The 15,204-nt window shown below is 46.9% G+C and overlaps 1 protein-coding gene across 1 annotated transcript in view; it reads right to left on the bottom strand.

The window, feature by feature from the left end:
* Window positions 1-14,569, bottom strand: part of CACNG4 (calcium voltage-gated channel auxiliary subunit gamma 4) — a 44,075-nt gene extending 29,506 nt beyond the window's left edge. The window contains exon 1 of the mRNA XM_021537340.4: window positions 14,251-14,569. Within this exon, the coding sequence (XP_021393015.1) occupies window positions 14,251-14,473 (223 nt within the window). The 5' untranslated portion in view covers window positions 14,474-14,569. The remainder of the gene's footprint in view (window positions 1-14,250) is intronic.
* Window positions 14,570-15,204: the final 635 nt, after the last annotated feature.

Raw genomic sequence — 15,204 nt, 5'->3', positions numbered from 1 at the left:
GAAACACCTCTGTGGCTTTTGCAGAGTGCCTTGGCTGCAGAGCTGCCATCCTGCCCGGGACCGAGGCGCGCTCCGGACTCCATCTTCAGTACCTGCAGCTCAGGGAAATGCATCTCAGTGTTTACCTGAGCCCATCATCCTCAGACACAATCTCTGCTGACTTAACTGAAGCTCTTACTTGCAAAACAAGTACAGGGCAAGGCCCCTTCAGAGGAGGAGATTCCAGCTCTACAGGGTGAAACTCTTTGTGAAGCGGCGTGTGGGAATATTTTTCAGTGTAACAGGGCATGGGATAAATTCTGATGTCCTCTTTTTTTAGGTCAGGGGAATAATCTCTGTTCCAAAGCTGAGAGAGGTGTGCTGTCTTTCTGTCTGTCTGCTGAGGCTTTGCTAAGGGTTTGGTTCTGCAGCAGTAATCTCATGGTGCAGCTATCTCCTGTGGTCCCCTTGGGAGGGAGGGGAAACCAGCCAGGAGCAGCTTTTGCAGAAACTGCTTTGCTATGATAATGTGGTGTAATTAAACAGGACTCAAAAATCCCAGAGTTATAAAAACCCATGGCTTGTACCAACACTTTTACTCATCTGTGGGTTTTCAGGCTGAATCAGGGCTGAGCAAAGAGATCATGAGAAAAAGATCTTTGACTCACTTGATGGCATTGGTCCTGTTCACCTTGGCATTTTGTAGCATCTTGATAAAACAATTAAGAAGAAAAAAAAATAAAAAGAGAGAAACCTCTGGAAGATCCAGAAACCTACTGGTTCTCAAGGAGAACCTCAAAATGGAGGTTCTCAAGGAGAACCTCAAAATGGAGGTATCTCTTCCTGTCCCTCCTTTGCTTGGGTTTACTTCAGTATTTTTCCCCTGATCCTGGAAGTTACATTTCCAGGAGCAAGGAGCTGCCATTGTACTGGCACTGAGCTGCCAGGGCCCAGCAGTGGGGCTGGGGCTGCATCCCCTTGGCTTGCGGGGCAGCACAGAGTTGCTATTGAGTGTGTGTCCACATGGTAACAGCAGTGGTGCTCCAAGAATTTAATTTCCACGGTGCCCCTGGAATCCTCACTGCCTTGACATCTTCATTGTTCCACAGAGAAATAAAAAAAATTAAAATCCATGGGTAGGGTAAATGCAGTGCAAAATACAGAACACCATAGGACAGGGTAACCTAATGGTTAATTTAGAAAGGAACATATCATTAAAAACATATGAAGGTGGCTACATATTGATGCTGTATAAATATTTAAAGGAATGCCTCTCGTAAGGGCAGAGTTCCAAGCTACACCTAAAATAACGTGTGTGAAAGAAAATTAAAAGAATATTTCACCATTTGGACTTGTTTAATCTGCTTTGGAAAGGCTTTTTATGCCCAGCTACTGCACATTAGTATGGGAAAGGAAATCAGACAGAAATCTTTTCTGGTGTAATTCTACCAAAGTCAGCAGAGTTAAACTGAAGATGATTTTTCTGGCCTTTTAAATAGAGTGTAATTTTCTCCATGGGTAGTTATTAAATGCTATTGAGAGAGACTGCGGCTGCTGTTGGAAGGGCTTTCTGGAGAGGTCACTCTGTCCCATGTGAACAGCACCAGTGAAAAACCAGGAGCTTTGTAGGTTTTACAACTTGAAGAGTTCCTGGAGGCTCTAACTCCACCACACGTCACTGCCTGACCCAAAGCTAAGAGCACATATCTATTCTGAGTTGAGATATCCTGGCTTGACATCCACTCCTACATCACAAGAATTCTGCCTGTAGAAATTGCTTAAAATATTGGAGGGGGCATTGCAAAAGATATTTGTGTGGACATCTGGTCCATCTCTGTCAGAGAGGACATATTCCTTAAATACACTTTCTGAGGCTCAACTGCTCAGTCTTGACATTTTGGGGCTGTTGGGGTTTGGGTGCTTTTCACCAGCTCTCCTAAGCACTGGCTGAAGTGGCCGTTCCCTGTCCTTGTTATTTGTTATTTGGGACCCAGATTCCTGCAGCCTTGTCTGCATCTGGACCTGTTTGAAGGGTGTTAAAATGCCCAAAAGGTACCTCCTGCGTGGACACAAGGCTGAATAAGTCCTAGACTAAAACGTTCCTGTTCTGGGGGGGATTGGGAAGATGTCAGGATCTCTCAGTAAGGCACATCAAGGATCTGGATCTCCCGTGGGTGGCTCTGTCCCTCACATGGAGTGCTGAGCCAGGTACCCAAAGTGTGGGGCTGGGCAGGATCCAAATGGGTTTTCCTCCTGCCTGCACAGCCAAGGACTCTGCCCTCTCGTGCAGAAATGAAGCTCAATCCTCAGGCAAAGCAGCAGCAAAATTTGGATCATAAATCAAGATAAATCTTGGTTTTAATGGGGGGCAGAACCCAGAGAATTATTTAGCCATTTTACAAAAAGCCTACCATCCTCTTGGGATGGAATGGGAACACATGAGACCTCATAATTTATATATGTATTAACTTCCCACTGGTGAAATTAAAATGCAAAATAGTGTCTCTAAACAAAACTGTGAAGCTCTGTCTCTCGAGAGAGTTAAAAATGAAATGGGCAAAGCATCTCCCACAGGATCTATTCTTACCCTTGTAGGACTTTGGGCTGGATTGTAGGTATTTTCTTTCTCACAGCCACAATGCTGAGCTCCAAGAAAGGATTTGTCTGTGCAATACAGTGAAGCCCAGCAATAATTACCCATTGTACTCTGTGATGAGCCATCCCTTTGGTTCTTCAGTAACCCGTGCACCTGGACTTTAACTAAAACCAAATAATATGCACAGAAAACATTTTTATGTAAGAGGAGGTGAACATCACTAAAAATCAGAGAGCCTTTGTATGGCATGCCAAACTGCTGAAGCGAAAAAATGTCTTCAGTGAAAGGGCTCAGATGTGAGCATGTTTCAGTGCACAGCTCCAGGAAAAACTCTGATAATAAATGTGAGCTTGTTATCGTTGCTTTTCAGTGGGAAGTAAAGCCGGAAGCAGGGTCGTGCTGGCTAATTGAAGCTTACATTTCCATTCAAGCACTGCATTTTAATTATAAACTGGTGACACAAGTGTCACTTAGTTCCTACCCTGTCTTAAGTGTGCACACGTATAAAAAATATTTTCTGTTATTAATTTATTCTTGTGATCATATTCATTATCCTGCATTATGTCTACCAGGCACGTGTCTAATGACATGTTTGATACACGCTAATTCTTGTGCCTCTTTTAATACAGAGCTTACACAGACATTTTAGGCTGAGCACGGTGCCAGTTGGCCACCAAAACAGGTGCACATTAATGCTATAAAATCAGCATTAGGAACTGTGTACCCATATTCTGGCCAGCTGCAAGCACTTGCTCAGCCCTCCCAGGGAACAGCAGTCATGCCAGAAAATGGGATAACCTGTGGGAGTAGCTGCATCCAGTGCTGATGCCTGGAGATGCTGATGGTGAGGTCCTGCTGCCCAGGTCTGGCCCTGATCCTGGACCAGGGTCCAGCTCTGCCCTCTGAGCTGAGCATGCTGACTCTTTGTGTGGCCAAAGCCCAGGGTTAATGCTTAAAATTCAGGTGGAAAAATTCTGGCCTGTTTTTCCCTCCCTATGGGGTTTTTGTGCTGTGCCCAAAGAATGTCTCCAGCTAGAACACTACCATTCGTACACAGAAATTAAAATAAAATGAGCAAAAAGGTCACTGGGAAATGACTACCAAGAGACACCAAGTAAGTCATTAAAAACTCAGGCCAGCAGCACAAGTGAAAACAAGGGAAATATCCCTAGAAAGCAAATGATGAAGGTAAACCTCTTTCAAAGGCATGGATTGAACAGGATCGCTGTGTTTTTTCCCCTCTTAATTTGCTACCAAACTATAAAGAGGATTCTGTTTTAATAAGCACAACCATAGCAGGGCACTGCAAATGAATTGTTCGAACAGCTGTAATTAGAAGTGGTGCTGTGAACATCATTCCTAAATGCTACATGGTTTATTTCAGGTCTTGCATCTTTAAGGATCCCAAAGCACCTCGGAACCGTCTGCGTTTGTCAGCGCTAAAGGCAAGGACAATAGCACAGCAAAACGTGCAGAGCAAAGGAGAAAAGCTTCCCATCCTCTGGAACAAACCACAGGGTGTTTAACCTCACAGTGAGCAGGTATTGGCAGAGTCTTGGAGAAATATCTTTTGAAACACCCAAGTAACTTAAAAATATGAAATTTGGCTGACAGTACAATGTAAGCTTAGACAGAGGTCGAAAGCCTCACCCTTTGTAAAGTCTGCTCACTGTCTTGGAGCATCTTTTGTCCACAGACAAAAATGTATTTTCACAGCAGGCAGAGCTGGGGGGGAGTGGAGCAGCTCTGATCCAAACACAAGGTGGGAACATCCAAGCAGCTCTGAGCATAAGCCAAGAAACTCAGCTCCTTGCTACGTTCATTGGCTTGGGTTCAGTGTGTGCAGAGGGGCTTTTGGACTGGGGCTGTCTGTGTCCTACTGCTCCATCTGGAAGGGGTCAGTCTGTCTGCAAAGAGCACTCTGGTGACCCCCAAATCACTGTCATGGCAAATAACTGAGCCCCTGATGGCTGGCAGAAGGATGAGGGTAAGGACCCAATTCGTTTGGGTTAGCAACTCAGTTGTAAGGAACATTTCCAATCTATTACTGAGCTCCCAGATTTATTAGTTGGTGTTTTATCATGTTTAGGAGATGCTTGATACTGACATTTTCTAACAGTTCCTCTAATAAAACCAGTTGAAATAGTCCTGAGCTCCAGCTGTACAAAATAACCTGTCTTCAGCCAGGTGTACATCAGGTGGCAGAATGGAAACAGGGGATGTTAAATCTGGGAGGAAGCAGAGTCTGGGGCTCTCCCTCTGCAATGGAAATCAAATTCCTTAAGTTTTGGTAGTTCACAGCTGCCTGCAAATCACCTTCCCACACTCAGCAGAGCCATATCTGGAGTTTAACAATCCATTTTGGGCTATTGGCTTCACTGGCTCCAGTAACAGGGCTCTGTTCAGTGAATTTGAGGGATTCAACCCTGTTCACAATCCCCGTGGATGAAAATGTGATGTGACAATGCAACTTGCTGTTTCATCATCTGGCTAAAACCAATCCAGCACACAAAGAAACCAAGTCTAGCGAATTTTGCATTAAAATATATGCATTATGTAAAGGAGCATTGCTATGGCTTACTTGAATTTAGAATATCCACTGGACAAAGATGATTAAAGCCCACTACTGCCATTAGTGAGTCATGCACGGAGGAGTATCGCAAACTTTCATATCTGGGTACCTTTGAAAGCTCAGCCTAAATAGTCACAAGGTCTTCCAGCATTGAGAGTTCATTATTTCATTTGCTTGCAGGCAGTTGAATGCTGGGGGCTGAGCTCTAAAAAGCCCCAACAGCATGACAATTCTTCCAACAAAATCATCCAGTGCCTTGCTCTCAGCTATCACTGATAGCCAGCGAGCTGTGAGATAGGTGTGCACAGCTCTGATGGGTATTTGCTATAAGTTACAGTCTAGATTTGATTACATTTAGGCAATGTTCCTCTGGCAAGATCCTATTTCAAGTCATAATTGCGACATGCCATGGTTCCTTTTTAATGCCTTGCAGCACCAAGAGATAAACTGTGCCTCTGGGATGCAAGGAAGACAATAACAACCCCAGCGTTATTGAAAGCTATATATTTGGACAGGAGAAGACATCCAGTCATCCATATTCCACACAAAACTGCATCATTTAAAAAGCATAAATGGGAGACAACTGATCTGAAACCCTGGTAGAGAATTGGCAGTGACTTAAAATGGTTATTAACTTAATCTGAAAAAAAAAGCTCTGGCAGCTAAACAAGGGTGCTAATTCCTGCCTGAGCTGGGTCCCTCTCCCACTCGAGCAGGGGATGCTCAGTGCTGCTGAATATCTCAGAAACATTTGGCATTATCAAGCTAACAGGACTGGCTAAGTGAGAAACATTCAAAGGGCACAACTAAGTGGCACAATTCCAAAACAGCAATTAAAAGGCGGAATGCTTGAAAAAGAACAATAAAAGAGGTTAATTTGTATCAGGGCTTGGCAATTGGTACAGGAAATACTGTAATTCCATAACGTGCTCTCCTGTCACCCATCTCTTCATACCATGACTGTGTGTTTATAATCTATCATTCCTTCATGGATTACATTTGACAAGAAATGACTCAATTCTATTGAAGAAGAATTTACAGGGCTGTTTGTCAAGTAGGCAGAAGCCTGGATAAACCTGGGAAACAAGTAAAACAGGTAGGGAAAAAGAGAACCCAGACTATACCTTTGGACAAGTAAGTGATTACATGTTTTTCATTGGCAGGATGGCACAGAGATGAACAAGAGTTAAGAAGAGAAATTAAAAAAAAATCTTAATTTTCTACCTAGGGCAGTATCTACTTACTTTCTAGAGAAGGACTCATGCACTGTCATCGAAGAGCTAATTTCAAAGGTGTCTCTGTAGCAGAAGGAAGGTTATAACATTTTAGCAAGGGGAGGAAAAAAGAGAAAGAGAACAAAGATGTTGAGATGACAGGATGGCCTGGGAAGGAGGAGAAAGAGGGGCTGGACTATCTGCCAGGCTAAATCAAGAACTGCTCCAGCACTTCCACTGCGTTTGACTCCCAGCATGCAACAACTGGCAAAAGTGCCCCCAGGTCTGAAGGGAAATCTAGCTAGGTCTGTCTAGGCTGGGCTATCCATCCTGCAGGCAGCTTGCCTGGAGGCTTGCTATTTTGAGATAGTAGAGAGCCACTTGTCATTAATATTATGATAAATCCACTATAGAGAAAACTTCAAATGTTGCTGTGGTCCACAGTACTTCTGTGTGCTCTGCAAAAAAGAAAGACCCCACTAAAAAACTCCAACTGAAAAAAAAAAAACAAACCAAAACCAGCTGAAGCCCAGGACAGAGCCACCTTCCATGTTAAAATGTTGAATATAAAATGAGCTGATGTACTTTGGGAGTGGAGACAAATAACTAAAGGAAAGAGTTATCTGGGAGTAGAAGAGGGAGGGCAAAATATATTGCAATTTAACTGATCAAAAGCCACTGAAAAAGCGAGAGGCTTCAGAACAAGGCAGAAAAAACCAAGAAGTCCTGCCCAGCACTGGTGCTGTCTGCTGCAAATACCCTTTTGTTCTGAAGTCATAAGTGTGTATCAACCTCTCAGACATATGGGCAGTTGTGCATTTATCCTCTTTATTTTACTACTCCTGTGCATCCTGCCTTGCCATCTGTTGGGAAGAATTTGGATGCGGAACCATAAGTCTGAGACATAATAAATACCAGTAAACAGAAATCTAAAATGAAGATAAGCACCAAGTAATGTTTGGAAGCAGGACCAGTTTTTCAGTTTGATAGTCTGATTTATTTCCTGAGATGAGTTTTGGCTCACAAAAGAAGGACCAGCAGGAAAAGGTCCAATTGAAGGGACAAATCTGTGATCCCTTCTCTTATATTGGCTTCATATTGGCATAATTCCACCGCCTTCCTAGAAAGCAGTTAACTTTACGTAGGTGGAGAATCAGACTTAATCCTGTCCCTCAAGGAAGACATGCTTAAACACCAAATATTGCATGTATAAAACATAAGTTGCAAGCAGAATGCTTCAAACCCAGTTAAAGCCCTGTTCCTGCATCTTCCCTGAGCTGGGCAGCCCTCTCGCCGTGTCCCAGTTTCTCCACATCTTCATTTCCATTTTATTATTAGAATGAGAGGGAAGTGGGTGGAAAGGAAGCACAGTTATCCCTCCTAGTCAGGGGCAGGAAGATAAAGCAACTGGCCCCAGATCGAGCAGGAAACCTACCAAAGCCCAGAGTCACAAGCCCATCCTCCTCCTCCTCCTCCTTCCTCTCCATTTTCAGTTTGGATACAGAAATTCTACAGAAATTGCTGCTCTTTAGCACATAAACCACAGAGACACCAACTAAATATCTGGGAGCTGAGAGGTGTTAATAACAGACTTCAGATTACACTCAGTACCTAAGTACTCCTACCTCCTCAAAGGAATTAGAGATGAGATGAAAGCACTTGCTTCTCTTCCTAATATTTGTTCTTTTTTTGCTCTGTTGCTGCAAAAATACACAAGACTTCAGGATGGAGACATCAGGTACACTCCCCTTCCCCTGAGTTTTTTATGAGGTGTTTTGTACCTGACAAGACTGACTGAAGCTACAGGTGGGGCAGCACGACCTGAGCAGAGGTGACACTGTGTGACCCAGCAAATGGGACAGGGTGTACTGGAGGAATAATCACTGTTGAAATTTCACAGGAGCAAAAAAAATCCTTTGCTGTATTGACTTGTTTTACCAGTTTACACTGGCGAGGGTCAGTAGAGCTGCCAGAAGGGAGGGCAAGCCTTGGCAGTATCTAAAAAGAGCAATAAAAGCCCATAAAGGTAACAGCTGCTGGACAAAGCCCAAAGACTCCATTACATCATTGCAAAGGTCCCCACAAACCCCAAAATGAGTTACTATGGCTCTGACAGATCCTACCACAAATGCCATCTGTCAAGTCCTCAGAACATGCAGTGTAACTATATACAGAATAAAACAGTAACTGCAGCACAACACAGCCACGAGGATCCTGTTTGTACAACCCAACGCCTCCTTGACTCTTCACAAAACATTTCTGAAACCTCCCCAGAACAATCCTGAAACCCAGGTGAGATTAATATCCTCCACATTGCATCCTGCACAGTAGAAAAGAGCTTTACAGCTGGGTTACAAATGTGCTTTCATTGGTCTGCAGCCTTGGGGGAGCATCACTAATGCACACAGAGTCTTTGGGATCTACATTTTGCACTGGGATATCTGACATGCTGAGAGCCATGGAGAAAAAACCAAAACCTTCGTGTAGCCTGATAGCTCCCTACTGGCTACAGAGTAGATCGAGTTCAAAAAAGCAAATGAATTCATTAAAGTGACATATATTCAGTCAATTAGCTTCAGATCCTTGTTTCATAGGGCAGGGAAGAATGGATGTTTTGTGACATCAATAAGATCATTTGAGAGCCTCTGTATAAATGTTCAAAGAAGTGCATTGAGGAGACACATGCTTTTTTTTTTTTTTTTTTTTCATTTGAGAATAGATAATACCTTAACCCATCTTCTGCTGGCAGATCCTCCAGCACCAAATTTCTCAGTATTTTTAAGTATTTTATACAATGGACAATATTTCAAAGGGATTGAACTCTGTGTCCATAAATGCAGCTCCAAATTCAGAAACTCTAACAAACTGAATGCTCCTGGAAAAAAAAAAAAAAAGACCTAAAACCAACGTTAAAAAAATCCCTCCATCAGTTGCCAGCAAAACTGCTCTGCTTCAGCCAGGGTTGCAAAGCTGACACTGGAGTGCTAAGAATTGCTCTTAAAAACAGTGAGTAAAGCACATGGACCTTCTCAAGAGCATGTGTTTTACCAAGGCAACGGAGATGGTATGAGCAGGATGTATGGAATGAAAGAGTACAAACATGGTCTGCATCTCAGCAGAGTCCTTCACTGATGGGTTTATGTTTGTGTTGAAAGATTCATGGGTGAAAGTTCACTCTTCAGGAGTGCAATAATAGGTATATATTGTCCTAGAAACAGACTACAGCATCACAAAATAAGTTTTGCAGAGCAAAACTACATTTGGGTATTCTCCATTTGCAACCACTTCTCTTTCACAGTGTGAGCACAGGCTCATGTGCCTGCACAGATTGAAAAGAGCAACCACCTTTATTGTGCCTGTGGACACAACCCCCAAGGCAGGTCATGTCTGATCTTAGAGGGATTTAACATTTGCTCTACACCAAATAACACTTTGGCCACAGCACTGGAAGAAAAAGTCTGCATTGTATTCAGTTGATTACAAACAGTGGTGGTGCTGGAGCTTCATAGCTGTGCTTGGAGAATACTAAGGAATATTCATTCTTTTCAGATGAGCCATGAATTTGCAGTATTGATGGACAGCAGCCTGCCTTTATTTGCTTGCCTCAAACATTGGTATAAGCATTTTTATTTTGTTTTCAGGAGTATCCATGGAAGCGGCGCATGCGGGTGCCGCAGTTCCTGTGTTTGTGTGCATTCATCCAAGCTGGAAGACTTGCAAATAATTGTGCAAATGTGTGTTTGTGCAAGTTTTCAAATCCATAAATTATTTACTCCATCCTTCCTCCCCATTATAAATGTTCCAGCCACGCAGCCAGGAAGGACACGTGGGCCCACGTGAATTAAGTAGCCAATTGCACCACTTGAAAAGTAAATGGCAAACAGGGAATACTAAAAGCAGTAGACACAATGGGTTCAAAGAGATTCATGTGCTGAAGTGTTTAATAAAATACTCTTTGAATAAATTTAAATTACAAGTACATTACTTGATTTCCTATCTTGATGTCACAGAGCCTGCAGAGCGCTCTATTGTGAGCTGTCCTATTAACTTCAGCACGATTGTTCACCAAGATAAGCAGTTTCAGTGGATAAAGTGGTGTTTTTAACATTGTTTTTTTCCTAGGCAAATATTTTAATCAGATCCTCCTCGTGAGTGAGACCGTGTGAGGCTTAGGAAGCTGTGCTGCACATTTCCCATAGGAACAGGAGCTGCTGGGAAACCAGAGTGGTTCCATCTCCCTTCCTGGGCTTAGGCTGACCACAGAATGGTTACTGAGAGGACACAGCATCTGCGGGGTTTGCAGGACCCAGGGACCCAGAGCTTGTGACAGCCACCACAGCTCAAGGGTGGACATGGGCCAGAAGAGCAGGCACCCGAAATGGGTCTGCTTTGCTCCTCCTGTGACGCTGTGGGCTGGGTGCAGGTCTCAGGGGAGCTGGGTGCAGGTCTCAGGGTGGCTGGGTGCAGGTCCCAGGGTGACTGGCTGCATGGGGGCTCCACCAGAAACTCCCTACTCCAGTGGCATTTTAACTTCAGCCGCCAAGGCTGCAGCTATTGTGGTTGTCTTGGGTTCAGAAAACCAAACCCCAGCTTTGCCAGGGCCATCCTCTGAGGCTCAGCCACTTCTGTTCCTCACATCCACACCAGGAATTATTTCACTTTGCCACTGAAGGCAATTACCTTGGATAAAACTTTTAAAAATCCACACAGAAACAGCACAATTATTTAAAATCCACTCAATGAACCTCCTACCTCCACCTTTGACAAACACACTAAAAGAACAAAATTGGGATTAGACAGGCAAGAGTTTGAGTGATGGATCATTAATGCTGCCTCTTGAGTGACTAAGCTCCATAGTAGTATCAACTACTAGAACTGAAACATGATTTCATCCCTGCAGCTCCCAACAAAGATAATGTGCTTGATCCCTAAGCTGTATCACTGCAATTACGATGCCAATTTGTTGTAAAATATTGTTTCAAAGAAAAACAGGAAAACATTGGGGAGCACCTGATAATTGAATTATGAGGTTATCCTTTTACATCCTGTTTTAGCAATTTTGTTTGAAATCTTGGAACTGGGGCTACAGAAGAGGTGATTGCTCATAATCCAGCATACAGGTTGTTTAATTGATAGAGCTGAGAAACATTTTACTGGGAAATTTCAATTGACCTGAAATTTGCTCAGCAAAATGCTTTATGTATGTCAAAAGCAATTTCAGAGGCTGTTAAAGGCATTTTCAGCTTCTGCACATTTGTGTCTCAGATTTGTCTTTTTGACATAAGAGTGAAATGGCAATAAAGACCATTAAAATAAATTAAAGAGGTTTTAACAATTATTTCTACAAAACACCAGAAGATTTCTAAAAATAGGTTTGAAGCCAGACCATTTAAACACATATAAAAATACATAACTGAAGCTATTTTCTTGCTATGTATCTCCTCAGAATTGCAATATTACCTTTAGATTACTAAAAGACTCAGCCACTTCAAATGAGCGAGGCTCTGAAATGGTCAAGGGAGTGTTGTTTTAAATCAGCTTCTAGAAATGGTTTTATTATTTTATAAAACAAAGGAATGGTTCCATTTGAAATCCAAGTCCCATGGCATGGTTTAAAACATGAATAATTTACTGTATCTATAGATTTTATCTTACAAAACAGAACATACTGAAAAAGGAGGAGAGAATGTAGTCTTTGCTCCTCAGCTCTGTGAACAGATGACAGCTTTCTCAAATTGGGCATTCTTAGCACATATTTGACAACTTTAAAAATTGTAACTTTATAATTTGATTATGAGCATTTGAATTTTGAGCAGAACAGCTCCCTTGCTGTCGGATTGATGCGTCCCATGAAAAGCCTTTTTATCCCCCGAACTGGTGGGGGTTTGAGCTTCACTGGCACACAGCTCCTGGGTGCAACCGTTCAAAATCCCCTGGTGAGTGCCAGGAGGGCACCGGCGCTGCCCAGCGACGCTGCCAGGCTGGAGCTCGGCCGTGGTGCCAGGAGCTGCCTCAGCACCGCCCGTGCCCCACGGCTCCCCTGACTGCTGCTCTCCTAAAGAAAGTTCTGACTTAAGCCCAGGTGAAATCAAGGCAGAAATCCCACCAGTTTCAGTCGAAGCTGCGCTTCACTCTTATGAATGGTGTTACTGGGAGACCACAGAGAAATCCTGACATTGGGAAGCTCAGGGATTTTTCCCAGAGGTGACAGGTCCAGCCTAGCTGGACAAGCTCAGCAACTCCTGCAAGATACAAACAAACTTATTTTCCATGAAAAACGGAGGCTGAAGACACTTAGAACAAGCTCAGTGAAGATCACAAGAGTCAGTTCAAGTGGAGGATGCTCAGCACCTCTCAAGCAAACTCAGGAGCTCTCAGATGCAAGCTCTCATTTTCCAGGTGCCATAAAAGCCCATGCTGAGTGTTAGACTTCCTTTAAGAGTCATAAAGCCAAGCATTGCTATTACCCATAAACCTTCACATTTCGATAATTCTTTCTCTTTAGCATCTAAAAATATTTCCTTTTCCTACAGCTCTTCTATGTATGCCTGCTATTCCTAGGTAGCAAATCCGGTATTTTAAGGGGAAAATCATGTTACACTGTAGCCTTAAATCATTAGCTAGAGGAGAAGATGAGAGCAGACGTGAGAATGAGGTGTTTTCTACCACGCCACAGCCCGTTCTGGGCAGAAAAAAAACCATCTAAACACAGCTGCGACTCTGAACCGGAGCTGGGCTCGTCTGGGCTGAGCCGTGTGTCAGCTGGAATAAAGCACAAAGCCGGCTTTGCAAAGTTCCCGTGCTGATGGAATGAGGTGCGCAGCAGCCCGCCCGCCAAGCGCATCCCCGTGGGAGCAGGGCTCCGGTGCCCCATCCCCCGAGGCACAGAGCGGCTCGGCACAAGCCAGCAGCGCTCCTGTGCCCTGCCTTTCCCCCACGCTCCGCTCCAGCAGCACGGAGGCTCCGCTGGCCGCTCTCAGAGGATGGACCAGCAGGTGAGGGGCTCCAGGGCCACCGTGGCCACAGCCCCCGCTGCCAGCGCATGTCGCTCCTTTCGCAGGGATGTGCCCCGGAGCTCTCGGCTGACAGATGTGCTTTCCCATCTGGGCTTTGCGACCCGCTCTGCCAAACGCTCGCAACACCCATGTGCTTCTTTGTCCCCGCAGTTACCGCCGCGCCTTCTCCACAACTCCATTTTCAGAGCGGGAGCCACATGTTCGGCCTCTGCGGGGAGCGGGGTCCTGCTGCCCAGCTCAGCCGCTACAACACCCATCTTTTTATTGTTCCCATCCTTCAGCCCGACCCTCGGGCTGTATCGAGGAACCCCGACTCCACGCCGAAGCACCTGAGCGGTGGCAACACCCCCTCCCCGAGCCCCCGGTGTCTCTGTGCGAGGGCAGACTGGGAGGAACTGGAGTTCCCGCTGTCCTGCCCGAGAGCTGTGGCTGAGCTCCAAAGCTGCTAAAGCCGAAGTCCCGGGGGGAGGGGGGACAGGGGAGACCCAGCCCGAAGCCTGCAGGGCTCAGGTGCGCCCCAAAGCCCCCAAAGCCCCGAGCCCACCAGGAGCCCCCCAAAGCTCCGAATCCCCGGCGATGGTCGCGGAGCGAGGTCGCCCCCCTGGGCAGCGCTCCCCTGGGCAGCGCTCCGCATCCCGCCGCCGGTTCCCATGGCAATGTCGGAGATGCCGGTTGCCACGGTAACGCCATCCTCCTCCTCGGCCGTGTCCGAGGCAGCGGCGCGGCTCCGGCCCCGGCTCCGGCGGGGCTCAGCCCGGCGGCTCCGGCTCCAGCGGCTGCCGGGCTCTGCCCGGGCGCTGCCCGGCGGCTCCGGGAGCGCAGCCGGGTCCCCCCGGGGAAGTCGCTTCCCCCCGCCCCGGCCAGCACCGGTACCTTCGAGGCAGCAGATCCTCCAGAGCCCCGAGTGCGTGAGATCGCCCCGCGCCCGCCGCGGCGGCCCCTGCGCCTCGTCCGTGGTGATGTTGGTGCCGTTGCAGATGTGGGCGCTGGAGTAGAGCCAGTAGTCGGTGCCGATGGCGATGGCCATGAGGCTGAAGGCGGCGAAGGCGCCCACCGTGGTCAGCAGCATCTGGACGCCACGGTCACACCACACCATGGTGCTTCATAGTCCCCGCACGGGCGCGGGGGGCCGCACGACAGCGCCCGGCAGCCGCCGCGCCCGCGGGAGGCTCCGAGTCACGGGGCGGGGGGCGGGCCGGGCGGGGGGAGCCGTGCCGCCGCCGCGGGGCCGGGCTCCGCCGCCGGCCGCGCCCCCGCGCACCGCCCCGGCCGCGCAGCCACCGGCCGGGCCGGAGGGAGGGGCGGCCCGGCCGCGGGCACCGGCCCACGGAGCCTCCCGACCCCCGACGTGCCGCCGCCCCGCCGGGACAGCCTGGCCCCGGAGCCCGGGGCGCGCCCGCCGAGCGTCGCTCCGCTCCTTCGGTCTGAGCGGGCTCCGCCGCGGCGGGCGTGTTCCATCCCGGGAAGTGCTCGAGGCCGGTTGGACGGGGCTCGGAGCTGCCTGTCTAACGGAACGAGATGGGCTTTAAGGTCCTTGCCAACCCAAACCGTTCTGCCATTCTGTGAAATTCACAGGTGTGAGTGTGAACCAGGTGGGCTCTCCACCCTGCAGCACGCCAGGATCTGTCTGGAGAGCGGGGAGGTCCCACCCACTATAGAGGTGCAAAGCTCTGCACCTCCACTGCTCTTTCTTGGGTGGTTTCTGCACACACCTTCCTTCTGCTGCATGGGCTGCCCTGGAAATCACCGTGGAAACGGTGCCAAACACAGTGGGGACGAGGCTTTGAAATTCCAAGAAGATGCCCACATTGCCAGGGCCATCAAGGG

This window comes from Lonchura striata, chromosome 18 (assembly GCF_050655825.1).
Source record: "Lonchura striata isolate lonStrDom1 chromosome 18, ASM5065582v1, whole genome shotgun sequence".
NCBI lineage: Eukaryota > Metazoa > Chordata > Aves > Passeriformes > Estrildidae > Lonchura > Lonchura striata.
The sequence above is the reverse complement of the archived record's forward strand: the minus strand, read 5'-3'. Positions and strand labels throughout refer to the sequence as shown.